The sequence below is a fragment of the Phodopus roborovskii genome, unplaced genomic scaffold (genome assembly GCF_943737965.1).
Source record: "Phodopus roborovskii unplaced genomic scaffold, PHOROB, whole genome shotgun sequence".
NCBI classification, from domain to species: Eukaryota; Metazoa; Chordata; class Mammalia; order Rodentia; family Cricetidae; genus Phodopus; species Phodopus roborovskii.
The window spans coordinates 8444460-8472374 of NW_026126515.1; the positions used below are offsets into that span (position 1 = coordinate 8444460).

Sequence of the window (27915 nt, forward strand, 5' to 3'; positions counted from 1 at the left end):
TAAGTCAATCTCCAAGGCAGGGGCATCCATCACACCCCTTCCTCTCTGGGAGTTCTGAGATGGACCTACACATGGACTAGCCTTCTCTGAAAGGGCAGACTCTTCCCAAGGCATCACAGGGCTGGCATGCAGGAAGGACACACACAATCATTTTCCAAGCCCTAAAACCATCTTTAACACCATAAAAGAGGTGGCCTGAATGGCTCAGAGGAGACAGAAAGCTTCATAGGGAAACAGATGGGAGCTTCTTCAAAGGCAAACCAAAATGTGCTTTAAAAAAAAAAACATAAATAAAGCAATAAATAAACCTAATTATTCCAAATTCAGAAGAATGACAGACAACACGGAGTAAGAAACGAAGAGGCGCAGATGACTGCAGAGGTCCATGCCTCATCCTCTGCCCTCTCCACCTGAAGCCCGAGCACCCAGTGCTCTGTGACCACCCACTGCAACACAGCTACATAGTGTGGCTCCAGAGCCTCAGGGTGAACAGAGTGTGAGGGGCTGTCCCTCAGGCTTTGGTCAGGTAAGAAGCACACACAGTCAGCAGCAACATCAACATTCCATGATTACTTTCCCCAAGGACTGGGAACGCCCAACGTTTACATCCTCAATGTAAAAAACACGAACCCAGAATCACTGCACAGCTGACTGGGTTTCACTGTATTTGGTTCCAAAGCAAATGTTCTATGTAATACCCCTGGCCTAAAAGGGGGTAGGAGGCGCACCTGGGGATGACGAATGGTACTGACTTCCAAATGGGCAGCTTCTGAGATAATTCAGTGGCTACCTCTACCCTTTCTTCATCAACTCCCAGCACCCTTAGTAAGGGAGACAGCTCTGGAGACAGGAAGTAATGGAGGCCACTTTTGTCCCAGTAGATCTTAGGACACTGATCACAGCTTGCCATTGCTTGGAAGTTCTTGCTACATGGCAGAAACAGAGACTTGATACAGAGAAAGGAGGAAGGTCTACTCATCAGGGATAATAATATCCATCCAAGGCAGTGAGGGCTCCCAGCCTGAGCTAGAGACAGAATACCCAGCAGGCAGGAATATGGCAGTGCTGAGAGGCTGGATGGAGCATTCTCCATCCAAAGTATTGGGCTCTTTCACAGACAATGTGCTTTTCCCTCTTCTGGCACCTGGAAATGGAAGAGGGTAGGCGCTGCTAAGAGCATCAGCATTACAGGCTCGGGAGAAGAGTGAGCGGCAACCCGAATGACAAGCTCTACCAGCATGAATCAATAAAAGACATCCTCTACTTCATTTTAGGCTTTTGCCTCATAGCGGCCTTCTGAGAGGGTTTTTGCTGGAGTCTGAAACAACAAGAGTGTGAGTCAGGGACCACAGGACAGGAGCACTACACCACCACCTGCAGAAGCCAAGAAAGGGGAAAAGCTACATGGGGTCAATAGTCAGGCATGCCAGGCAGGGCACGAGGCTTAGGGGCCTCACACAGAACTTTAGGCCCTTGCTCACAGACAAGAGGCACCAGCTGGCAGCCCGCTTTAGCCAGCAAACACGGCCTGCCCCAGCCTAGCATCCTTCAGCTAGTGTAGTAGATGTGGAAGTACAGAGTCTTGTTGCGGAGCAGGGAGTACGAGTTGTCGAACTTGAGCAAGTAGATGCCCTCCCCAGGGTAGTCATGGCTGCCAGCTTGCACATCTCGGTGGCTGTCCCTCCGGTACACAGGCATGACCTCCCCATAGCGACCCCGTAGAGAACTTCTGGAGCCTCTCTCCACATCCCCCACAGGGACAGGTTCTGCAGGAGGGAAAGGGCAGAGTTTAGATAGGATTTTGTAGCCTGAATACATCCTGCCTGAATGTGAGAGTGTGCTCCTCAAATGGGGATTCTATTGTCCTCCCTGAGGCACTACGAAAAGTCCATGCATCCTCCTGGGCATCAACATGACAGGAGAATGAAATCGGCATCAGCAGCCCAGAATGGAAGAGTCAGTAAGCAGCAGTGCTTCCTCTGAGAAGCCATGATCCGACTTGATAACCTTAGACGTACCTGGTTTCCAAAGGGGAAAAATACTTAGAGAGCAAAACCTGGAAATCTTTACAGTACATGAAAGGAACAACTAACAAAAATAGAAAACATAGATAAACACACTGTACGGGGTGACTCTAAAGCTTCCCCTTGGCATCCTGAGCAATAGCAAATAAGATAAACGGTCCCCCCACTTCCCTAAATACACATAGATTTCCTGGTTGACATGAAAAAGCAAGTGAAAAGAATGATTTGTGTCATACATAAAGCCATGGGATATTACATGCTTAGAACTAGATTCTTCTCTATGTGTCCCATCATAAGTAGAAACAACAGATAATAAGAGCAGAGCAGGGAGGGGTTGGAGCAATGGCTCAGTGGTTAAGAGCACTGGCTGCTCTCCCAGAGGATCCAGGTTTGATTCCCAGCACCCACATCTTGGTTCACAAACATCTGTAACTCCAGTTCCAGGAAATCCGACTACCCTCTTCTGGCCTTTACGGGCCTGAGGCACATACATGGTTCACAGACATACAAGCAGGCAAAACATGCACATAAAATATGATAATAAAAAATTTAAATCCAGGCATTGGTGGTGCACACCTTTAATCCCAGCATTTGGGAGGCAGAGGCAGGTGGATCTCTGTGAGTTCGAGACCAGCCTGGTCTACAAGAGCTAGTTCCAGGACAGCCTCTAAAACCACAGAGAAACCCTGTCTCGAAAAACCAAAAGAAAAAACAAAACCAAAAATTTTTAGAAAGAATGGAACAGAGAACACTACTTATAACATGAAGCAAAGAATTTATATTCTGCCAGCAATGGCAGTATGGAAGAAAGAGAGGCTGGGTACCTGTAGCTTATTATACCCACTGAGGGTGGCTCCAAATCAAGAATAAATATTCCAACACAAAGAGAGCAAAAACATAATCTCAGGTTCCAACATGACCTGAAAAATGCTGCTGCCCATACACACACGGAGCACGGGGAAATAACTGTACTTGTTAAAAGGGAGAAAGAAGGAGGGAAGGGAGGGGGTGCTTCCCATCAGAGCATCAGTAGCAACCCCATCAGCTTGCAATGCTGGGTTTCTGATGGGGAGGAGAAATGCTACAATCCACAAAGCAGCCACTAGCAATTAGTTTGAGTAAATGGAATTAAAATTAAATTTACCTTCTAGCTCCTCCTCCTCTTCCTCTTCATCATCCTCATCCTCGCTAGAATCACTGACCTGCACGGTTATATCAGTGCTGGTCACTGGGGTCCAGTCAAAATAAACTCCAAAACCAATATCATAGTCATCCGTTGCGAATTCCCAGCAGACGCGCTTTCCCTCAGGATGGGTGGGGACCCGGATAGTGACTACTTCACCCCGCTTCACCACCAGGCGGCTGTTCTTCTCTTTGCCCAGCTTGCTTTTGAATTCCTTCACTTTGGCAAAGGTCCAGATGCATGGAGGAGCCATCAGAGGCGGAGAGACTGAAAGGACAGATAGCTTACTACTGAGAAGCGGGGAAACGCTCCTGGGCCTGGTGCTTTGCTAGGAAAGTTAACATACACAATTCTTTCTAACGGCTTCGTCACTTCCTTTCACAACTTTGTCTGTCCTTCCGTCTGTCTTCAGCATCTACTTCAGCTGTCCTTCAAGCATCTACTGGAAATGAACAAGCTCTCTTCTATGTTTGCAAAGGTCTCACCTTTCCTGTGGTCCCCGAGAAGATCTGCAGATTCCAAATCCGCTGACAGGACATCTATAGCTCCAGTGTGCTCAGACTGGATCATAACCATGTCTCCCGGCCGTTGTGGAGCTTGGTACTTGGCCATCTGCACAACAGAATTCTGGTTATAGGACTCAATTCTGATCAGCCTCTTTCCAAATGCAAGGGTACCCCGCTCTTCCCTCATACCAAAAGTTAATGTGCTAACCAACAGTCCTTATACCTTCATTGCCTGCCTCTTCCCCAGCTGGTAGGCAACTCAACAAGGAATCTGTCCCTACTTGCTGACTCACATTAATGAGTCAGCAGGCCAGTTAAGAGGTTGGAATTGTACTTGTACAAGTAAATCAAGTCTGTAACCCTCCCAGGCTGTGTTCTTACAAGACCTGTTTCGAGGCCAAGCCCTCCCATTCTTATCCACACAGCTAAGAAAATCAAACCAGACCTTGGTTATCATGTTTACAGGATATCCTTCCTTTTACGTTGTGGATTTAATTTGCAACTTATTTAGCGGCACAGTCTTAGTAAAGCTTTTAGCCTTAGTTTCCACAGCTGCTAAATGGGGACAGAGTGGTATTTATCTCACTTGAGTGTGAGCAACAGCAAATGAAGTTTGTAGATAAAAATTTGTATAAACGACCAAGCATTATGCAACAGGTAAAATGCTTACTGTCTTTATTGACACCGATTCTAATTATTACATCATCACCAATGAAAATAGTAACACAAACCATCCCAACCTGCCCTGCCTCTGTGTCAAAGGAATATTACTGGATACTAACACCACTCCTATAGGCTCTTTACATAAATGCAGAATACACCTTCATAAGAACAGTCCAGCTAGAACAGTCAACGACTCAGGCTGCTCTCATCAAAAGTTTAGAGAACATGGAACACCCATTTGAGCACCTCATTTTTTGCATGCTAACACAATGACAGGCTGTGTGAGAGAGACGGATGATTAATTCTCCAAACAATTCAAACTGAGATGCCTCACAGGGGTGTCTAACTCATGTCCCCTGGAATGCATGAAGCCCAAAGTAACTTAAAACATTGAGGTTTCAATAAAAAAAAAAAAAATCTCTGTAACTCAATAATGCAGTTCTCAAATGTGAACTTTATAGATGACATGCCTGCTTGGAGTGACAGAGAATTCTGAGAGCTACCAATGCAGCACTGCTATTTCCAACCCATCCGCGATGTGCCTAAGTTGGGTACCAGAAGCTCCTGTTTTCCTAAGAGAGCCTGAATACTCCCCTACCTCACTGTGCACCTGAGCCTGGCGTGCTGGCAGCAACTCCTGCTCGCCGGGAGCCTGGCCCTCTGATGCACCAGCTGCTTTCTGTAGATCTTCCGTGGTATCCTTACTCACTGGAGATACCATCTGTGGCCTCTCGGAAAAAAAAAATAAATAAATATATATATATATATATATATATATATATATATATATATATATATATATATGTGTGTGTGTGTGTGTGTCAGTTCAAGGAGTCTGAAGAAGCAGAATCATTCCAGAGTAACTGAAATAAAACAATATTCAAAAGACACCCCACTCCCCCTGATTTCTGTATTTAGGTCCATGTCACTTCAGCTGACCACTGCCCAGAGCTGACTGGCTCACAGTAAGGGCACAGGAACAAACAAAGCTCACAGCCCAGCAACAGACAAAGCCAGACCCCAGGCTCATGAGCCACAGGAAACACAGCTCAGCCATCAGATGGACTCAGGGTCTGGTCTTCTTTGTTGCTATGTTTTACTTATTTAATTGACAAATCTAAAATGTGCATGTCTGTGGTCTACAGTCTGATGCTGTGATAGATGTAGACACTGTGAAATGAACAGAAGACGCACAGTGAGGTAGGGAAGCAGAAATTAAAGCAACTGCAGGACGCCTGTCTTGTTACAACAGTACTGGGAACCAAACTCCAGTCTCCATGACTGTACACAAGCACGTTTAACCACTGAGCCATCTCTGCAGCCTGGCTGCTCTCTTTCACTTTATTCTCTCTCACTATTTGTTCCAACCAGAATTTCAATAAACGGTTTGGACCCCCAGCTGGTTCTACACAAGTCACACATTGATAAGGTTGCCTAAGCCAGAGACTGGCCACTGAACAGAAAGTGTCTGCTGATTAATCACAAGGATATACAGGTAATTAACAGCGCTGGGAAAGGGTGAGACTTTTTCTCCAGTGATGCAGCCATCCATAAATTGCCCATGCTCCATGTTCCAATTTAACTAGATGGCTCACCAAGCTACACTTGGATAGAACTGAGTGTGTCCTTGGTGTCCTACCTGGGGTGAGTAGCTGAGTTTGCTCATGTCTCCCTAGGAAAAGTTCATGGAACAGGGGATGAGTTACACTGCCTCCCACATCCCCTGGCTTCAGAGAGACTAGAAAATGAGCAAAGAGCCAGGGCAGAAGCACAATCTTCCAGACCTTCTGAGAATCTACTGCCAATAAAAGGTGATGTGAGTTTTATTATTATTATTTGGATTTTCAAGACAAGGGTTTCTCTGTATTGCTTGGAGCCTGTCCTGGAACTAGCTCTGTAGAGCAGGCTGGCCTCAAACTCACAGAGATCCACCTGCCTCTGCCTCCAGAGTGCTGGGATTAAAGGTGTGCGCCACAAACACCCCATGTGAGTTTTATTTTTAAAGCAGGAGTTATAAGCATACGGTCTGGGGACCCCTGTAGGACTTAGGACACTTCAGGGGTGTCCGACACTGTAAAATCTTTTCAGACTACTACTAAATTAACATTTTCTTTTCTGCATTTTCTGAAGTAGGCAGTGGAATTTCCCAGAGGCTCAATGACATGTGACAATATTGTAGAGTGAATCAAGAAGCAGAGGTAGAAATTTAGTTGTCTTTTATTAAACCAGACATTAAAGGGATTTATTCTCTTACTGTGTTATCTTTGCTTTAGAAGTTTATTGTTTTTCCATTAAAGACATTATTTATAGTAATATGCAGTAAGTTGATTGTTGTTTTCAAATGAGTAAAATAACTACATTATAATTTTAAGCCTTAAGTTTTAATATGATTTATGATTTTAAAACTTTGGATACTTTGTGTTAATACTCTCTCAGCTTAGATACAAGGGGGAAGGCCTAGGTCCTGCCCCAATGATGTGACAGACTTTGATGATCCCCCATGGGATGCCTCACCCTCCCTGAGGAGTAGATGGGGGATGGGATGGGGGGGCTAGAAGGACAGGAGGGAGAGAAAACTGGGATTGGTATGTATACTAAGATTGTTTTTAATTTAAATAAAAATCAATTTTAAAAAAAAATTTTAAAAAAATGGAGTCTTTTAGGACAATGTTTTATGCTGTAGCCCACACTGACCTTAAACCTGTAGCGTTCCTACTGCCTCAGCCTCCTGAATGCTGGGGTAGCAGGTGTGAGCCACCACACTCAGCTCTAATGTAGTGAACAAAAAATTCTTTGGGGGCTTCACTAATTATTGAAAGCATAAACATCTGAAAGCCCCTGCTTTTAGGTTATCTGTACTATTGTTTTCCTTGGCAGCATAAAATAAGAAAATTCATTTTTAATTTATAGATTATCTCTTCTTCAAATAGAGATAACCATCTTTTAGAATACCTAAGTCATGCCAGACCACCTCTGAGAATGGCAATGAGTCCATTGCCATCAGGTTTGCAGAAATCATCCAGTGTACATGGTTACAAAGCCAGAAACTTCAGTCCCCTTTGGTTTCTTGCTGTCCCTTCACTAGGTAGGAGGCAAGCTGTATGCTGGGAACTGGGTCTTACTCCCTCAGTGTGCCTGGCACCTTAAACCAACCCTGAATATGGAAAACTCTGACCTTATCTCCTGGATTTCCACTTAACCTCAAGCGCCACTCCTGTTTGAGAGCTTTGTGCTCACTGTAGCCTCTGCCTGTATTAATAATAATAAGAGTTTTCACAGATGAAGGCCACTTATGAAACATGTTATACACTTGTTTCCTGCCTGCCATCATCACCAGGGTATAAGACCCGTTACAACAGTACCCTGGACTACTGTGTTATTCTTCAGCATTTTTGGTACCTAGAAGTATCCCAGGTATAACAGATGTTCAACAATGTCTATTAGATGAATAAATACTATGCCATGTTACTTGTTGAACTATTAAAAGACATACTAGTTCCTATTTGAAAACAACAGTCATTTAGATCACACTATCACTTGTAATATTGGGAAAGCTGAGACTATCAGAGGTCATCAGAATTACTAACCCAATGTTACTATATGTGACATCTAAAATCAGCAAGCCTCTTCTCTGCCTTGTGTATGCTACTTGGAACAGATACAGTTTTGCATGTAAAATATTTTAAACTTTTGTTTTATGTATGTCTGCGTTTACTTATATGTGTCTATGTAAGAACACATGCATGTGCTTTGCAGATGGACATACTTGTGTGTGTGTGCAAAGGCCAGAGAGTGTCAGATGGCCTCCCCCATCACACTCTCTATTCCTTTGAAGCGGAGTCTCTCCCTGAAGCTGGGACTCACACTTCAACTAGGCAGGAAGCCAGTGTTACAGGTATTTGCAGAAATGCCCGGGCTGTTACATGAGTACTGGGATCTAAACTGTGGTCCTCTTGATTATAGAGCAAGCAAGTGCTCTGAACCACTGAGTCATCTTTCTATACCAATGAGAAAATATTTTAAATGAGGCTTGTAATAACCACATGAATTTAATTATCCATATCAGCATATCATGCTCTACAGAATTAGCAAAAGGTATTTTTGGAAAGAGAAGTGGCCAATCAGTTGATGCCAGTGGTAGGCCATGTCAAAATAAACAAACAAAAAAACCTTGTAAGTCAATTAAGAATTCTGGCTCACACTGCCCCAGAGCAGGGACACTAGTCTGAAGGATGGGAAAACCAGGCCAAACAGCCAGCCAGCCTCACTTTCTAGTGGAAAGCTGTGTTGTTCAGTTTCCAACAGACACAAAGCTAATGCTAGGCTTCTGGGATCATGTGCACTGGAGAGTCTTTACTCACTAAATTCATAAACACAACTTTGAAATTAAATCATTTTGTCTAAGAAAGTTCTGTGCTATATAGATCCATCCTTTAAAGACAGAGACGGCGACAGAAAGATGAAAAGTCCCTCACCTTAGGGAACGTCAAGAGCATGAATTATTGTCATGAAAACCTTGCGGTGGCTCAGAGGTTAAGAGCACTGGCTGCTCTCACAGAAGACCCAGGCTTGAGCCCCAGAACTCACATGGTGGTTCACACCTGTCTGTAACTCCAGTCCCAGGGGCTCCAGTCCCCCTTCTTGCCTTTGTGGGCATCAGGCATGCTTATTGTGCACAGACATACATGCAGGCAAACATTCATATACATAAAAGGGGAAAACCTTAAGGAAGACTTCTATATATAACATAGCCTACACGCAGAACTCAACCCCTCTATTATCAGTTATGATAACAAGCTACAGCCATGGGGACCTGCATAGACTTTACTATTTCACTTTTTGTTGTTTTGGGGGATTTTTGTTTCTTTTTTGTTTTTTTGAGACAGGGTTTCTCTGTAGCTTTGGAGCCTGTCCTGGAATTAGCTCTGTAGACCAGGCTGGCCTCGAATTCACAGAGATCCTCCTGCCTCTCCCTCCCGAGTGCTGGGATTAAAGGCCACCACCACCGCCCCGGCTCTATTTCACTTTTACCAGCAGGGAAGGGTACTTATTTCATTAGGGTTATCAGGATACACTTTACACCACAGTATTTAGCAAACAGAACTATTTAATAAAACATTTTGTCTATCATTGAGAAACAGTCAAATAAAGCATGGTTATTTATTATATTACCAACTACATTATAAATTATTTCATATGCAAAAGAAGAAAGAACTGAATACAGCTCAACAAGTATGAGATGTTAAAAAAAACAAAAACCTTTTTTATTCCCAGCCATGTTTTGCATGAGGCATGGAGACCACAGGTTCTACCAGACAGTGCAGTATAGTAACTGTGTAACTAGAGTATGATATTGAAGGCAGACTTATGTGTTCTATTAGTGATTCATGCCTTCCTTTCACACTAAGACTCAGTATAATCCTTCCTTTCTGCTATACATGCATATACATACATACATACATACATACATACATACACACACACAGGTACATCAGTGATAGTTATGAAATAGAGAAGAAAATTCAGAATGACAGCCTAGGGGCTGAAGAGATGGTCCAGCCGTTAAGAGCATTTGTAATTCTTTCGTAGGAACTCAGTCTGGGCACCAGTACCCAGGTCAGGTAGCTCACAACTACCTACAACTCTAGCTCCAGGGGATGTGAGTCCCTCTTCCAACCCCTATGGCCACTGAACATGCACATGTTACACATACACACATGAAGGCACTCACACATACACATAAAAAAGTAGATAATATAGAAAAAAGCAGGACAACCCAAAGGCAATTATCATGGTTTAATCTGAAAAAAAAAAATCACATAAAAACTGCAATTTGTTTTACCCCCTTAAAGTCACTGCCTATTTTGCTCACTGGTTCCTTTATTCCCAGGAGACAAAACTGGAACCAGAGGCATTTATCCAAAGCAGTTGTTTGTCCCTACCTGTAGGGTGAGGGCTGGGGCTCTGGATCAGAGGCGGAAGCCAGTGGAGAGCTGGCCTTGGTGTTTTCCAGATCTTCTTTCTCTGGAAAATCATGGAAAGAGTGTTATTTGAGAGGAAACACTAACCATGTCCTGCAGACCTGTTGTTTTTCATGCTGACTGGCAATCTCATCTGTGGAAAGACTGTAGGGCTTGTGTCACCCAGCCTTCCTCCCAAGAAAGGGACTGATGATGTAAGACCTCTCCTGCTGCTCCCATTTGCAGCGCTGTGCAGAGGCCCCTCCACTGAGACATAGCATGCTTAGGCAGTTCTCCCCTGGGGTGACTTAGAGGCTGCTTCCTAATGAGTCCTGCTTTTGTCACAGTATCTCCACTGTCCCTCAGTCCTTCCCCCAGCTACCACCTCTACCTCAGGTGGCCTCTGACCATGTGGGTCTGGTTTCCCACTGTTTCACTCAAAGGAAGGAGCTATTATTTGTAATAGCCAGAACCTGGAAGCAACCTAAATGCCCCTCAACTGAAGAATGGATGGAGAAAATGTGGTACATTTACACAATGGAGTACTACTCAGTTGTGGGGGGGGGGAACAAAAACAACAATGGAATCTTGAAATTAGCAGGCAAACGGATTGAACTAGAAGAAACCATCCTGAGTGAGGTAACCCAGTCACAAAAAGGCAAACACAGTATATACTCACTAATATATGGATTTTAGACATAGAGCAAAGGATTACCAGCCTACAATCCACACTGCCAGAAAAGCTAAAAAACAAGGAAGACCCTAAGAGAGACATACATGGTTCCCCGGAGAAGGGGAAAGGGACAAGATCTCCCTAGCAAATTGGGAGCATGGGGGGAGGAGAGAGGGAGTTAGGAGAAAGAGAAGGGGAGAAGAGGAGAAGAGAGGAGGACTTAAGGGAGCAGGAAGACTGAGTCAGGGGAAGAATAGAGGAGAGCAAGAAAAGAGACACCATAATAGAAGGAGCCATTATAGATTTAGAGAAATCTGGCACTAGGGAGATGCCCAGAGATCTACAAGTATGACCCCAATTAACAATCTATGCAACAGTGGAGAGACTACCTTAAATCCCCTTCCCCTATAATAAGATTGATGACTACCTTATATGCCATCCTAGAGCCTTCATCCAGTAGCTGATAGAAGCAGAAGCAGACACCCACACCTAAACACTTAGTCTGACTCCTGGAATCCAGTTACAGAGAGGGAGGAGTGATGAGCAAAGGGGTCAGGACCAGGCTGGAGAATCCCACAGAAACAGCTGATCTGAATAAAGGGAAGCTCACGGACCCCAGTCTATGGGGTCTCTGGTAGTGGATCAGTATTTATCCCTAGTATTCGAATGGACTTTGGGAGCCCATTCCACATAGAGGGATGCTCTCTCAGCCTAAACACATTGGGGAGGGCCTAGGCCCTGATCCAAATGACAGACTTTGAAGACTCCCCATGAAAGACCCCTCACCCTCCCTGGTGATGGGGGATTGGGAAGGAGACAGAGGAGGAGGGGAGGGTGAGGGAACTGGGATTGACATGTAGAGCTTATTTCAAATTTAAATAGACAAATATTATCAAAAATGGGGGGGGAAGGAGCTTAAACCCCCCCCCCCGTGTCTCCCAATCTTTGTGGAGGACACGAAAGGCACACTTCTGAGAATAACACTATCCAGACACTACATTTTCTTTAACTGCAAATTTACCCTGTTGGTCTAAATACATCAATCAGGTTTCCCCGACTTCTAAATACAAACTTTTTCTAAGCCTACTCTCTCCTATTCTCTATTTTTGAGACAGACTTTTGGAAAATAATAGAATTTTAAACTTAAATCCAGACTTTACACATCCATATTATTATTCTAAATTAACTTTTTAAAATTGCACTCTTAACTCTTTGTTTACTATAGAATAAATAAAGACTAAAAAATCCATGCACCTTTATACAGTTTTTCTTTAAAACTTTGTAATATACTTTAGAAAAGCTGAAACATACAGATAAGCAAAATAACCACTAAGCAACACAAATTAAGCATAAGTCTACGAAACCAAGACAACTACTGTTAACTATTTGATGCATATCATTTCAGAAATGTGTTCACACAAATAAGCAATTCTTTCTCTCTCCACATATATATATATATATGTGTGTATATATATATATATATATATATATATATATCCATTATGTATCTAAAAGGCATGCATCAAATGTTAATGAACATTGTTCATAAACTTGTTTTGCAGTTGATTTTAAAAAAAAATAAAAGGATATAGCACTCAGACTCAGGCAGATCTCTTGTGAGTTCAAGGACAGCCTGATCTACTAAGCCAAGTTCCAGGACAGCCAGAGCTGTTACACAGAGAAACCCTGTTTCGCAAAACCAAAAGGAACAAAAAAAAGGGGGGGGGAGGGGAATATATCATTGTTTTAAATGGATGTATCTTTTATCAAGTGGCTTTGGCAAGTATTCATGACCAGTGTCTGAAAGTGTCCAATTCCATTAGAAGCAGAAAATGCTTTTTCCAATTCAACACTTTGTATGTGTATGCAATGGGAATTCTTCTACCAGAAAAAGATTTCTCTCCCCCCCCCCATGCATACATAGCTACCTTAGGAGCCTCGTAAAAAGAAGGCAGAGCTAGGTGTGCTGACATATCCAGTAGGCTAAGGTTGCTGAACTGAAGGCCAGCCTGGGCTACACAGAGAGACCCTGTCTCAGAAACAAAGGTAAAAATAACCAAAGGGAGAGAGAAAGGGCAAAAATCAAAAGCAGGACAAGGGTTACTTCTATTCCAATTGGCAAAACAATTAGAAACATAGGTGAACAATGATTATTAAGTATGGTTAAGGAACATATTTTAACGTATTTCTGTTTCACATTTCCTACCCTTGTCCTGATAGCTCCTTAGAGTTGGGTCCTGTGTCCCCTTCAGTAGGACCCAGAGATTGTGCTTACCACTTAAGTTCTGGGCTCATGGCATCAATGCCCTGCTCAGACCCAGAGCCGGCCACTACTCTAAGGAGCGCGCTCTAAGGAGCGCCAGTTCTTCTCCATGGGATGCTCAGGGGTGGGAGAACTGCATCCACACAGGAGTATACTGCCATCGAAGAATGAATTCGGTCCCCTTCCCCAACTGAGGTACCGTCTGTTCTTTTGCCCTTTAGCAAGAAGGCCCTTGCTGGATGTGACCTTGGATTTCCCAGCCTCTAGAACTACAAGGAATAGAGCTTTGTTTGCTATAAAGTATCTAATCTCAGGACCAGGAAAGCAGAATGTTTGCTGAGCATGAATGAGGCCCCAGATTCAGCCCTAGCATGCAGGGGCAGGGGCAGGGGCAGGTGGGGAGGCGCGCGCGTGCATGCGTGTGTGCATGTGTGCGTGTGCGTGTGTAAAGGATACAGCTCACTGGTCCATTCATTGCCTCATAAACTTGAACTAGATTAAATTTTGAATGAGGAAAAAAAAGAGTATAAATTTTTCAGTCGTATTACAGCAGCAAAAACTGAATAAGATATACATGAAGACATACACATCATGCTGTTTATAAGAGCTGCACCTCAGATGTATGGACTACATAGGCTGAAGGTAAAAGGGTGAGAAATGGTAATTGAAAGAACACAGATATCTAACTATACTTGTATCAGACAAAATAGGTTCAAGCTGGACATGGTGATGCACTCCTGTAATCCCAAATTTGGGAGCTGAGAACTATTGTAAATTCAACAACAGCTTGGGTCACAACAGCAAGAGCCTGTCTCAAAAAGACCCTCTTTGCCCCTGCATACAGAGCCAAGGTACTGCCTGCCAATACCTGCAGGGGTGGGCACTCTGCCAGGTGCCCAATGGGCGGGGCCAGCTGTGCCTGGATTACAACACCTACAAAACTAAAAATCAGCCAAATAGACACGCATGAAATGGTTGGCTATAGGCATGCATGCCATACTGTCATCCCTAATGATGGGCATCAGTGTTTTTTCTAGCTTTTCATTCTATTAGCATTACAAATTGTGTTATGATGTGTGTATGTCACATATTTGGCAGGGACTGCCCATTATCTTGATTTTATAGCAGCAATAAGTGATAGCCTGTTTTTCCACAATTCAACATCAAGAGTGAAATTTGTGGGCCACTGAGGAAACTGACAAAATTCAACATGTGACAAGTGTCCCCAATTTTCCTTTCTCTGAGGCAGGTTCTCACTATGTTGCCCAGGCTAGTCTCGAACTTCTGGGCTCAAGTATTCATTTGACCTGAATTGCTGGGACTGCCTAGGTTTACCATCATACCCTACTTGATATCTGTGATAGTTAATGCCAACTTTATAAGTTGACATATTTAGATCAGATAGAAGTGAGCTAGAACCACTTGGGACACAAGATTTTGTGCATGCCAATGAGGAATTACATAGGTTAGGTTATCTGGGCTTGCCTGGGAAAGACTATCCTGTGTTAACTGGAGTGAGAAGACCTACTCTAAATACTGGCAGCACCATCCCCTGGGCTTGAGTCACAGACTGCATAAAAAAGAGGATGCTAGCTGAGCACTCATCATCCTATTTCCTGACTCTGGATGCAGCTTGACCACTTGGCTGGCCCCTCAAGCCCCTGCCACCGTAACTTCCTCCCCATAGTGATTTGAATGAGAATGGCCCCATGCATGAACATAATCTATACCAATCTGCTAGGCAGATCATGACAACACACTACTGTTTTAACTTAAAATCTGTAGATAATTTACCATCAAAACAAACCCTTAGCAGAGTGGTGGTGGTACATACCTTTAATTCCAGCACTCAAGAGGCAGAAGCAGGTGGATAGAGGTCAGACTGGTCTATAAGTGAGTTACAGGACAGCCAGGGATACACGGAGAAACCCTGTCTCAAAAAACAAAAAACAAACAAGCAAACAAAACACTGTGGTAGTCTGAATGTAACTGGCTCCTATAAGTTCATAGGGAGCAGCACTATTAGGAAATTTGGCCTTGTTGAATTAGGTGTGGCCTTGTTGGAAGAAGTGTATCACTATGAGGGCAGGCTTTGAGGTCTCCTATGCTCAAGCTACACCTAATTCAGTTTACTTACTATTGTTTGTGGTTCAAGATGTGGGACCCTCAGCTCCTTCTCCAGCAGCTCGTCTGCCTGCACACCTCCATGTCCTGCCATGATGATAACAGACTAAACCTCTGAAACTGTAAGCCACCCCAATTAAATGTTTTCCTTTATAAGAATTGATGTGGTGTGGTCATGGTGTCTCTTCACAGCAACAGAAACCCTAAGACACAAACAAACAAAAACCCAAACGCACATAAAATAATTTCCCTTTTTTTCTTTAAAAAATGAGCTCATCAGGTGGGAGGGGGAGGGGAGGGGGAGGGGAGGAGGGAGGGGGAACTGGGATTGTAATGTAAAAAATAAATTAATTTTAAAAAAGGGGGAATGAAAAAAATATGAGCTCGTACCATGTTCACCATTAGCCTACATTTTCACTCAGTAATGACCCTTTTGTGTATAGGTGCATTATGTGTGAAGGTGTACAAATGTGTGCAAATGGATGTGTGTAGGTACATGTGTACGTATGTGTGGAGGACAGAAGCCAACCTTAAGTGTCGATTACTCTGCCTTTTTATGTATGTATGTATGTATTTATTTAGAGATAGGGTCTCACTAAGCACTACTGGTTGGCCTGGAGCTTGCTGTGTAGACCAGAGTGGTCTTGAATTCACAGAGGTCTGCCTGCCTCTGCCTGCAGAGTACTGTGATTAAAGATGTCCACCACACTCAGCCCTCTATTCACACACACACACAGGTTTTTTTTTTTTTTTTTTTTTACTTTATGTGTACATCTCTGTGTATATGTATATGTGTGTGATGTCTGAGTACAGACATGTATGCCACAGAAGTCAGAGGAAATCTTTTGGGAGTTAGTTCTTGCCCTCTACCTTGTTTTAAGGCATGATCTCTCTTGCTATTTCTTGCTGCTGGACTGTGTACTCTGGGTTAGCTGGCACCTGAGCAATTCCGCCATCTCTACCACCAGAGAAGTGCTGGGATATCAGATGTGTACCAGCACACCCAGCTTTTTACATGAGTTCTGGGGATTCAGACATGAGGTGTATGCAATGTGTGATTTTACCCACTGAGCCATCTCTCTGGCTTCTACCTTACTTTTTGAGCTAGGATCTCATTAGAGTGTACTAACTGGTTTGACTGGCTGGCCAGCAACCCTGGGGATTCTCCTACCTCTGTTTCCTCAGCACTGGGATTCCAGCTGCATGTTGCCACGCTTGGCTTTTTACATGGGATCTGAACTCAGCAAGCTCTTTACTAAGTGATCTCCCTAGCCCTGATCTTTTACCCACTTAGAACACAGCTCGGAGTCTGTCCTTCAGATACCACTCTGCCAGTTTGTGTGACACAGGAGTCACAAAATATCAAATTTTAAAAAGAAGAGGAAAAAAACAAAACCAACTCTGAGTTAACAACCTCAGCTCAACAGACCTTTACAGGCTACATGCCAGGTACTGTGTTTCCACGCTATGAACACAAGAGCTAAATGTGTATTTTCAAAGACTCAGTCTACTGGAGAAAGTAAACCAGAAAGCAGGTGACTGTAAATCGGTAAATACATGATACCATTTGATAGAATTATTAGCTGAACTATCGCAGAAGCACGTTACAAAGTGGGCAGGTAGCAAAGGCTTCCTGAAAGAGATGATAACTACACGTCTTAATGAGTACGTAGGACCCAGCCACATCAGATGGAAAGGTCACTGCAGGCAAAGGAAACTGAGTAAGTGAAAATTTGTACACACACACACACACACACACACACACACGCACGCAGGCAGGTACACACACAGTCACTATCACTGCAGTTTAGTGTGGCTGAGAGCCATAGCAAATGTACAAACAGGTAACTGAGACACAGGATTGGGGATAAAACTCTGGCAGAGCATTTGCCTAGCATATATCAGGCCCTGGTTCAACCCCCAACTATCTACCCATTCCTCAAGAAAACTTGAAAAAAAATATTTCAATAATTTAACTCAATTCTTTCTGAATTCCTAAAGAGTAGCCAAATTTGTATATTTGGGTACAATTTTGTGGCCAAATTTAGTTTCGGTATACAATGCTGTCACCTACCTGTGACATACCCTAGAGCTTTGCTAAGAATGTATATCCAGTTTAATGGTATAGATCTGAAGTCCACTGTCTTCCCTTGTAGAATAACTGGTAGGTTTGTCTACTTCTGACCCTGAACAGCCCTCAGTGGTAATATAAATTGTATCTGCAGGTCCCTCAGGACTGCAGATGCAGTAGTCATTTGGCAACCTGCTGACTTTTAAATACCCAGCCATCTCCCTGCTGTTTCATACACAGTAGAGAATGAAATGAAAGTCCTTCAATTCCCAGTCCTAGAAAGTCAGAGGATATGGTGATATATTATTTATGATTTAATAAAGCTTGCCTGAGGGTTCAGAACGCAAAGCTAGCCACAGCCATAGAGCCAGGCAGTGGTGGCCACACCTTTAATCCCAGGACTCAGGAGACAGAGGCATGGGTCTCTGTTAGTTCAAGACCACAGTGAGCTACACAAAATTGATTCAGTCAAAAAGAGAAACAGCTCATACAAAGGTGACCTGAGCACTTGCGATCACACGCCTTTAATTCCAGCACTACAGAGATAGGATCAGTAGTGATATGGCTGGGCGGAGAGAGGTATATAAGGTATATATCAGTCTTAGGCAATTAATTAGTCTGGTCACATTGAGGAGAGGCAGCAGTTTAGGACTGTAGTCTGAGACTTGGTGGAGAGCAGAGCAGTTTGGAGATGCAATCACAGGACACAATTGCCCCTTTGGTCTGAGCATTGGTAGAGGTGAGAAATCTCTAGGGCTTGGCTACTTTGCTTCTCTGATCTTTCAGCTTGAACCCCAATATCTGCCTCTGGGTTTTTATTATTTGTGTTACAATGGGACAAGCACATAATCTAATGTCCCTGTCTGGGACCTGAAATAGGATTGGCATATGAGCAGAATTCTAACAGCAGCTAGAGAACTCACACTGCTGTTGTTTGGCCTCTGGAGTCTCACTCTCGCTTTATATGGATCCAGTGAACCCTCCTTATCCCTCTAATAAATCCTCTTTCTGCTTAAGGCAATTAGAATTAGTCTCTGGTGCTTGACACAAGAAACCTGACAAAAACCCCTACATAGCATTTGACTGTGTTCTGGATTGAAACTTAAAAGCATCCAGTGTCTTGTCCTCATTCTGAGCGTCCTTATTGTTCTAGAAAAAAATGATAACTGTTGCTGCTTGCTAAGCCACTTGCAGACACCAACCACTCCTGATCTCATTTAGACCTCTGTTAATAAGGCTGCCAAATTAAATGAGAGCCATCTGTGGTGCCCCCAAAACAAGTTCCATATTAACATCAATGACCAACGATCACACATCACCACCAACATATATAACAATGAATGCTTGAAATATTGTGAGAATTATCAGAATATAACCACAAGGGGAACACACTATTAGAAAAACATACTTTATGGACATATTTGCTCAGCATAGGATGATCAAGATTTTGATTCGTAAAAGATGCTATTATCTGTGAAGTGGAAAAAAGTGGAACATAATAAGATAAGCTTTTTCTTATTGTTTAGGACCCAGCTGTTCTGCAAAACAAACCTTTCTATGCTTAACACATTTTAGCGCCTTTCAGCCTTTCATTTATATGTACACTCTAGAATCCCCCCATCCCCCAAAGGGAACACCAAAACTCCCCCCGGACTACTCCGGACATTGCATTCTATACCGAATCAACCTGGAAATAAATGATATCTTTATCACCTTAGCTTTCCACTCTACAAACATGGCACGTGCTTCCATTTACGTTTTGATACATGAGAGAGCAAGAGAGACTGACTCATCTAGCCAGGCTGGCCTCAAACTCACTAGATAGCCAAGGCCTTTATTTATTTAGACACCCTTTATTTTCTCTCAATAATACATACAATCTATGTAAGGCTTTGTTTAGGTGTCCGAGCCAGTCACTCTGTGGTCTGAATATGGTTTATGTCTGTGTAAAGGTTCATGCATAAGGAACTTGTGCTCCAGGGTGAAGACACTGGAAAATGAATGGACTTCTAAGAGGTGGAGCCTAGAGGGAGGGCCTTAGACTTGGGGAGGATGTGCTTTGGGTTTTGTTATGTTTTCTTTTCTTTACCACATAACATGGAGGCAACTTCTAGTCCACAGAGAGAATGACAGAAGCACTGAAGAGTGCAGAAAAACAGCGAAACGGAAGAAGGTGCACACAGCCAGAAGTTGGGAAAGGGAAGCAGAGCCTCATCCAAAAGATAAGCAAGGCAGCCCTGGTAAAGGCAGGCAGTCCCGCCCACAGAAGCAGCTGACAGCTCTCACACGCTTCCAACCCAGCTGTGGGCTTGGGAGACCCCGTGCCTCCTCTGCTGGGATGGGTCAGCAGTAAGTAGAAAGGACTTCCTTTTTGTCCCTTACTGTGCCTCAGTGTGCTATGGCTGGGTGTGATCAGAGAGGAAACCTATTATTTAACCCTCAGCCACCCTGAGGGTACTGGGAACAATAACCAGTCAGGAAGAGACTAAGAGACAACCGAGGGAGGCAGTCCTGGAGAGCAGCAGCGAGGGCCAGATGCTCACAAGATAAAACCAACAAGCTGCGGGAGGCTCCGACCAACTGCACAGTTACATAAGGGAGGGGGGCAGTCTAAAGGCAGTGGCTAGGGGCTACCCTCATCACCTGAAAAAGACATCAGAGTTGGACAACCTTGAGCCTGCGTTTGGGGGTAGGGGATGTCAAACTCTGATGCCAAACATTTGCTATGAGGTTCGCTGCTATAGAGATACGAATTCTAGGGCTCCGGTGGACTATGAGAAACTGACAGCCACATCCCTCCAACATGGTGATAAAGCTTAGTGGGTTTAGGAAGTAGAGAGACTAGTCCTCTTATAAAGATCTCCATACTGTGTGTGCTAACTAACACACATGGGAGGAAATCCTGCCTGGAACAGTAGCCACTGGAGGGCACATCGAGCGGGATTCTCAGGAGGGTGACAGAACCTGCCTGTCCCACAAGCTACTGAAGCCAAAAGTAACCAGCAGAGGTTCCCAGGCCCCAAGAAAGTGAGGCTCAAGTGAAGTCAGCCATCACAGACATCAGACACTGTAGTACAGGCCCAACACCACAAACACTGCAGGAAAGACAAAGGTGTACAAACTCAACCCACAGACATCCCAGCCATGCACCTGGCAGGTTTCGGCTGTTGTTTTGTATGCATATGGTGCTCGTATGTGCATGGGTACACAAATCCATATGACATGAAAGAGGAACTATGGGAGAAGAGGAAGTAGTCTACAGGGAGGGGGAGGGTACAGAGAGTAGTGAGGGGTGAGAAAGACAGAATATCACACTTTCTCTATATGGAATCCATATCTGTACATGCACACATACTCACGCATGAACAGAATTATTTTGGAGGGAGAAAGAGAGCAGCAAGAGAGAGAGAGAAGAGCGATGATGAAGAGTACAGAGCAAATATGAGTAAAGTACTCTCAAATTAATAAAAGTCATTAATAAAGAACACATGGAGCTGGAGAGATGGCCTACCAGTCAAGAGCACTCACCGTCCTTCTAAGGGCCCACACTACCTCACCATCTGTGACTCCAGCCCTGGCTGGTGCCCACATGTGTGCACAGACATACATGCAGGCACTCACAAGACCCATTTAAAAATTAATAAATAAAAATTATGAAAGTATAAGCTGCTAAAGAGAGACAGTTCAACAGTTAAGAGAACATACTGCTCTCACAGAAGACCTGGGTTCCCACGTTGGGGTGAGGGGTTCAAAACTGCCTATAACTCCACTTCTAGGGCACCTCACACACTCTTCACCTCGGCAGGCAGACAAATGTACAAATTCACACCTACACATAATTAAAAATAAAAACAAGCCAGGCAGTGGTGGCACACACCTTTACTCCCAGCACTTGGGAGGCAGAGGCAGTGAATTTGAGGTCAGCCTGGTCTATGTAGCAAGTTCCACACCAGCCAGGGCTACATAGTGAGACTCTATCTCAAAATTAAATTAATTAAATCATTAAGTGTACTATCAAAATAATTACTAGTGGAATGATTTTGTTAGCAATGGTACATTAAGAAAGGTAACTGGTCATTTCATTTTTAAAAAAAATTCCAGAAAAAAAAATCCAGGGAGGGCCTAGACCCTATCCCAAATGACTTGACAGATTTTGATGATCCCTCATGGGATCCACTACCTGGGGAGTGGATGGGGGGATGGGATAGGGGTGGAGAGGGAATTGGGATCGATATGTAAAATAAGAAAAAATTATTAAATAAAAAAATTATATTAAAAATATCCTAGCTGGGCATAATGGCAAATGCCTTTAATCTGAGCACTCAGGAGGCAGAGGCAGGTGGAGCTCAAGTCCAGTGAGTTCTAGAACAGTCAAAGCTACATAGTGAGACCCTATCTTGAAAAAAACCAAAACCAAACAAACAAAAAAAATCCCAATATATTTTAATTAGTAATTAATTGGTTTTAAACAATAAAATGTAAGCTATAAATAACATTGTTAATATTAATAAAGTTAATACTTAAAGCTACTGATAATCGCTATTTCATAAAAAAATCTGAATTTTTAAAAAAGATTTGTCCTTGATATGCAAAAAGCCTCCAGTTTTAGAAAAGAAGAACTTTCAAGCACGTTTGTATATGGTTTTTTTTCCTGAATAGGTGAGATATTTTGTTAATCAAAATTCAAAGGTGGTAAAAGTATACCGTGGAAGCCCCCTTCTTTGTTAGTCCTATCTTGTAGTAACATATTATTTATGATTTATTAAATCTTGCCTGAGGATTCAGAAAGCAAAGTCAGCCACAAGCCTTAGAAGCCAGGCACACACCTTTAATCCCAGCAGCCAGAAGCTAGGAGGTGGTGATCCACAACTTTAACTCTAGGCCTCAGGATTAAGAGATAGATGGATCTCTGTGAGTCCAAGCCCACCCATGTCTATACAAGAGTGAAACCGTCTAAAAGATTCCTTTAATCCCAACATTAGGGATGTATATAAGACAGAAGCAAGGTCTCAGGCAGGCATTTGTTCTCCAGCCACACTGAGGAGAGGTTCCAGCCTGAGGCTTGGTGAGAGTTTGTGAGGATCAGCCCACTTAGACTGAGGTAGAGGTAAGAAGCTAGTGATCTGCTGCTTTGCCTTTCTGATATTCAACTTGAAGCTTGAACCCCAATATCAGTTCCTGGGTCTTTTTATTTTTTGTGTGTTATACCATCTCCAGAGAGTGATAATATTGGGTTTTCTGTAGTCTTAACAGAGAGACTCTATGCACATAAAGGTAATGTGAATATTTGTGTGAGTACAGTGAAGGATATAACACACATATATCCTTCACGAGAATTTCACATTTCCTACACGAACCAGGACATTAGACACACTACTGCACATTTCATTTTTTCCAGTCACATCTCAGATACCTTCCACAGCTATACACAAAAATCCTTCTCATTCTTCTCTATAGCAAATATTCCATTTGAGTAAAAATCAAGTCTTTAATTTACAAGTTCTCTATAGATAAACATCTTTTTTTTTCATCTTTTATCACTCCAAAGGATGCTATAATAACCTGTGTCTACATTTGTTGTTGTTGTTGTTGTTTTATTTTTTGAAACAGGGATTCTCTGTGGGACAGTCTTGGCTATCCTGGAACTTAATTTGTAAACCAGAGTGGCCTCCAACTCACTGAAATCCTGCCTCTGCCTCCCAAGTGCTGAGACTAAAGGTGTGCAGGCTGCCACCACCATCCAGCTGTGTCTACATTCTTAAACAGGAATAAACCTATAGAACAGACTGTGCAAAGAAATGGGCCAATAAAAAATATGTTCTAATTCTGATGGACATGAGCAGAGCAATGGTTCTTAACCTGTGGGTCATGACCCCTTCGGGGATGAATGACCCCTTCATAAAGATTGCATACCAGATGTCCTGTGTCTCAGATATTTACATTACGATCCCTAACAGTAGCAAAATTATAGCTATGAAATAGCAACAAAATAACATGAACATGAGGAACTGTATTAAAGTTGCAGCATGAGGACGGTTGAGAACCAGTGCTGTAGAGTGAGGCATAGATGTGCTCTGTGCACCTGTACCAACACAGTGACTCATTTCCATTTCTCTTTATCAGTCAAGCTGTGCAAATTTCATATATTAAGAATCACTGCTCATAGCATCTTTTTTTCAAGTAGCTTGATGTACACAGGGGAAAAAATGAGAAGATATTTTTATTTCATTTTTTAAGTTTAAAATGCAAGAACTGCTGGTAAAACAACTTCCAACTGGATTCAGATAGGCAGGAAGTAAAAAGAGCAAAGAAAAACATAAGTTTATTTCCAGAAGTATAGTGTGGGAAGATGGAATGCTGTTTGAGAGAGAAACAGGAAAAAACAAATATAAACATATCCCTTTAGGTTTCTCAACTTTAAACCACTATGAAGAAGGAAAAGCCCATTTTTCAATAATGCAGACTTCAATTGGCCAGTCAAATATAAGCTAATTCTCCAAGTATTTCTAGAGAAAACAGTACAGGTTTTACAAATTAGATGACAGTAGGGAAAGCAGTATTTTCTTCTAATGAATACATATTTATCTTTGTATGGTCATAAAAATTTAATCTATCAGACTAGAAATATCATGTATAACATTAAGACTGAAATAAAAAATGTAAATAGTAATCAGATAATAATGAAATAAGGTATTCTTCAATGTGACAAGATTATTGCCATGGTTCCTAACTGGCCAAAATCTTGGAAACAATACATGGATGAGAAGAACTGGAAACTCCAGAGTAATAATGTATAATTAATGACCTTGAGAGCAAAGCAAGGCACAAAACAGAAGCCTTCTTCAAATAATTTACATTTGACCAATTTTTTATTTCTTTGTTTTGTTTTGTTTTGTTTTTCAAGACAAGGTTTCTCTGTGTAGCCTTGGCTGTCCTGGAACTCACTCTGTAGACCAGGCTGGTCTTGAATCACAAGAGATCCACCTGCCTCTGCCTCCTGAACACTAAGATTAAAGGTGTGAGCCACCACATATGGCTCTTGACTATTTTCAAAATATGATTTTCTTCTCGGGTTACTGAGTGTGGCTCAGACATTCTGATCAAGCTACACATTTGAGCTTACTGTTATGGTGTTTTGGTGTTTTCTTTACAAGAAAGCCAGAAAGCAGGTTTTCCCCAAAGTATGTGAGTATTAGGTCAAGGTTTCTTTAGAACTCATTAAGACTTCCCCTTCACTAAACAGCTACAGAAATAATTATCTAAGCTTTCTTTTTTTCCAGAGCAGGGGATCCAAAAGTAGGTGATGTGGTTACACTTGAGAGGCTTAAAGGAAAGCACAGTAACTCAGTTATGTTTCAATCAAATCAGCGACCATAAAGTCCAATTTCTCTTCAGCATTTAAGAGTGGGACTGAGTGGCTCCTCAACCATCTTTCAGAATACACACATGTATTATGCTGCATGAACTAATATAAGACATGATGGCCAACTACCAACATTCTAAAAACACAATATTTGTGTATTATGCTGTATGAACTCAAGTATGACATGATAACCAGCTATCAACATTAAAAACCACATTTTAAAAGCCACAGTCAAACAAATTACTAGCATGTTGATATCAGGATAAGAACTTAAAACTTAAAAATTAAACATGAAAAGTCTTTTTAGCATTAACTTCCACCACTCTGTACCATCCAACAGGGAGTTACCAAATTTCAAATCCTAATAAACTTAACATGAAACAATCACAGATACTGACCACTTCCATCATGGCACAGGAACATACTGTGCTGCTCTTAGACCTACATTAGAACTGTAAACAAGCACACCTATTTCCAGTCCTCAACATCAAATGCTTGATCATAATATATACATCAAGCTAAGTTCCTGCTGAGAACATAATAAACACTGCCCTTGATTTTCCCCCAGAGCTCTGTAGACTTAAGAAAAAAAAAAAAAAAAAAAAAAAGACCTGCCTTTATGTGATGAAATATGTATTCCTTAGAGAGTTTCATGATATAAGAAATGATTTCTCTCTCCTCCGGGGACTGAAGAACCCAGGTGCCCCATATTAAAAAAAAAAAAAAAAAAAAAAAAAAAAACTATTAAAAACAATCACAGTCCCTAAGACACTAAGAACACCACAACCACTAGAGACTTTCGCTTACACAAACATAAACCCTTCCTTTTACCATAACTTCAGCAATGAATACAAAAGCTACATGTTAAAAAACAAGTTCTTGTTAGTTAGTCTGGATGCTGACAAACTCCTGAAGAATACGGTACACTGAAATACTCAAACCCTCAATTCAATAACAAATGAATAGCTGTTCATTTTCCCTGCTGTTTTCTAAGAGATGATAAAAAAACATCTTTCCCTTTCATCCTTTCTTAGAATCTCTACTGCTAATTCAGCTAATTTTCTATTACTCCCAAGTCTATAAAACTCTGGTCCAAGCAGCATTCTCACTGAGCTTTGCAGCCACGGCTTGAGTCCAGGCCGGAGTTTCTCTCAAAGGCAGCATTTCTGACATCCAAAGCAGACATTCATGGCAAGGGCTAGTCTGTGCACTGTAGGACATTTTAGCAGCATGTACTATGTACCGTTGTCATTGTGACCATTGCCTCCAGTTCTGAAAACCAAATTGTTCCCAGATATTGCCAGATGTCTCCTGGGATATCAAATTGATCCTGGTTGAACTTACAAATATTGGTATATACAGGGGACAGGTGTTTATGATATATGTATCTCATACCTCTATAAGGGCTTATTTGCTTAACCTTTATAATCTTTCAGAAAGTATGCTTAGAATTTTTTTCCCTTTTCTTTTTTGGTGATGCTAGGGTCTAACCCAGACCTCACATATCGACTCCACCACTGAGCTACAGCCTACCCCTATTAGAATTTCTATTACCAAAATATCAAATATATTACCATAATATCAAAACAAACAAACAAAAACCAATGTGGGCTAGTAGCAGCACCATGCAATGGGAGATACTTAGGATACCTGTAGAAAAGCCACTAGGTTGAAAGGTACGTTCAGGAATGCCTCTGCAGCAGCTCTGGTAATTTAGCTGAGCAAAACCATATTTTAATCTCATCCTAGACAGCTGCTTTGTACAGAGGGCATCTTGGGCTTCGTATCAATCAAGTACTTTAGTCACAGTGGCTCACACAATCCTCGCAGCAGTGCTGTGAGACACAGGTACTTTCAGTGACCACATCTTACAAAAGAGGAAAACTCAGACATGTTTAAAGTTAAGCCACTTGTCCAAGGTCACTAAGATTGAGAACCCACACTCCAACCAAGCACCTAGGATCCACAGCGGTGCCTCAGTCACTAGTACAGTATGATGATGTATACTTTCAGATCTGGAAAACCAGGTACTTGTTACTTAGTGTAGCCCGAGCTCTTCCCCTCTAGAGTATCCTTTTAGTTGCACGCCCCTGCGATGATCACAAAGCTGAAAGGTGACAGCTTGGTAGACTGTCCCTAATGTTTTTGGACACTTGAGTAAATTCACACGAAGGAACTTGTGTGGCCTGAAATTCAGACACTGGCCCAACAGGAGGCTGGGTGTCAGAGGAGAGAGATCTCCAAAAATTTCTACTGCAGCCTCTGGTTCCTGCCTTTGCTCCGACTACGATGCTCCTTCAAGACCTCAAAGCCTCCCAATTCTGTCTGCTCTCCATCGCTGCCACTCTGAAGGATGCAGGGGACCGCGGCTGGGCGCGGGGGCCTACGGGCAGAGGCTAGGACAACGCGGGGCTCGTACAGAGGAAGGCGGACGCCCAGGAAGACGCCGGCAGGAGCGCGCCAAGAGGCGAGCGAGCCTGGGGGACAGAGGCGGGATCGCGCGGGTAGCCCGGGGCCAGCTGAGGTGGGACATGGACCCCGACTGACACCAAAGAGGTGCGGCGGAAGGAGCGGGACTGCCAACCCGTCTGATCTGAGAAAGGAAGCGGGGCGGGAACCAGGACGTTTCGAAACGGAGTAGAAAATGACCTCGAGCACAGCCGTGGTCCCGGTGGTGGTAGGGATACGGGTCGTCCGAGTTACGCGGCCGCGAGCCGAGCGGCACCCACCACCAGCACCCCGGTCTCTGCGTACCTGAGACGGCCGCCTGATTCCCCTCCACTCCCTGTCGGTCCCCGACGCCGCCCGCCGACCCTCGAAGAGCCGCGGGGCTCCAGAAGGCCGGCCCCTCAGCCGCCTGCCGGTCGGACATCTGCAGCCCGCGCGGGGAGCTCCTCCGCAGCTAGCTGCTTGCGGCTCCGGAAACAGCCGAAGGAGAAGCGAGCGCGGCAGCCGAGAGCCGAGCGGAGCCGAGCAGAGCCCAGGGCCGGAAGGAGCGGCGAGACAGCGTGGGGGGAGCTGCCGGAGCTCTGGCCAGTGGAAGCTGGCGACGTGGACGCGCGCGGGGGCGGGGAGGGAAGGGGGG

The 27915-nt window shown here is 43.3% G+C and overlaps 1 protein-coding gene across 1 annotated transcript; it reads right to left on the reverse strand.

Annotated features, from left to right (window-relative positions):
• Positions 1-636: 636 nt before the first annotated feature.
• Positions 637-27843, reverse strand: Tmed8 (transmembrane p24 trafficking protein family member 8). Its single transcript, XM_051196108.1, has 6 exons — positions 27585-27843; positions 10319-10400; positions 4975-5104; positions 3693-3819; positions 3169-3474; positions 637-1766 (listed from the first exon to the last, which is right to left on the reverse strand). Exons 1-6 carry the CDS (start codon positions 27700-27702, stop codon positions 1549-1551), a joined length of 981 nt encoding a protein of 326 aa, XP_051052065.1. The 5' UTR covers positions 27703-27843; the 3' UTR covers positions 637-1548.
• Positions 27844-27915: the final 72 nt, after the last annotated feature.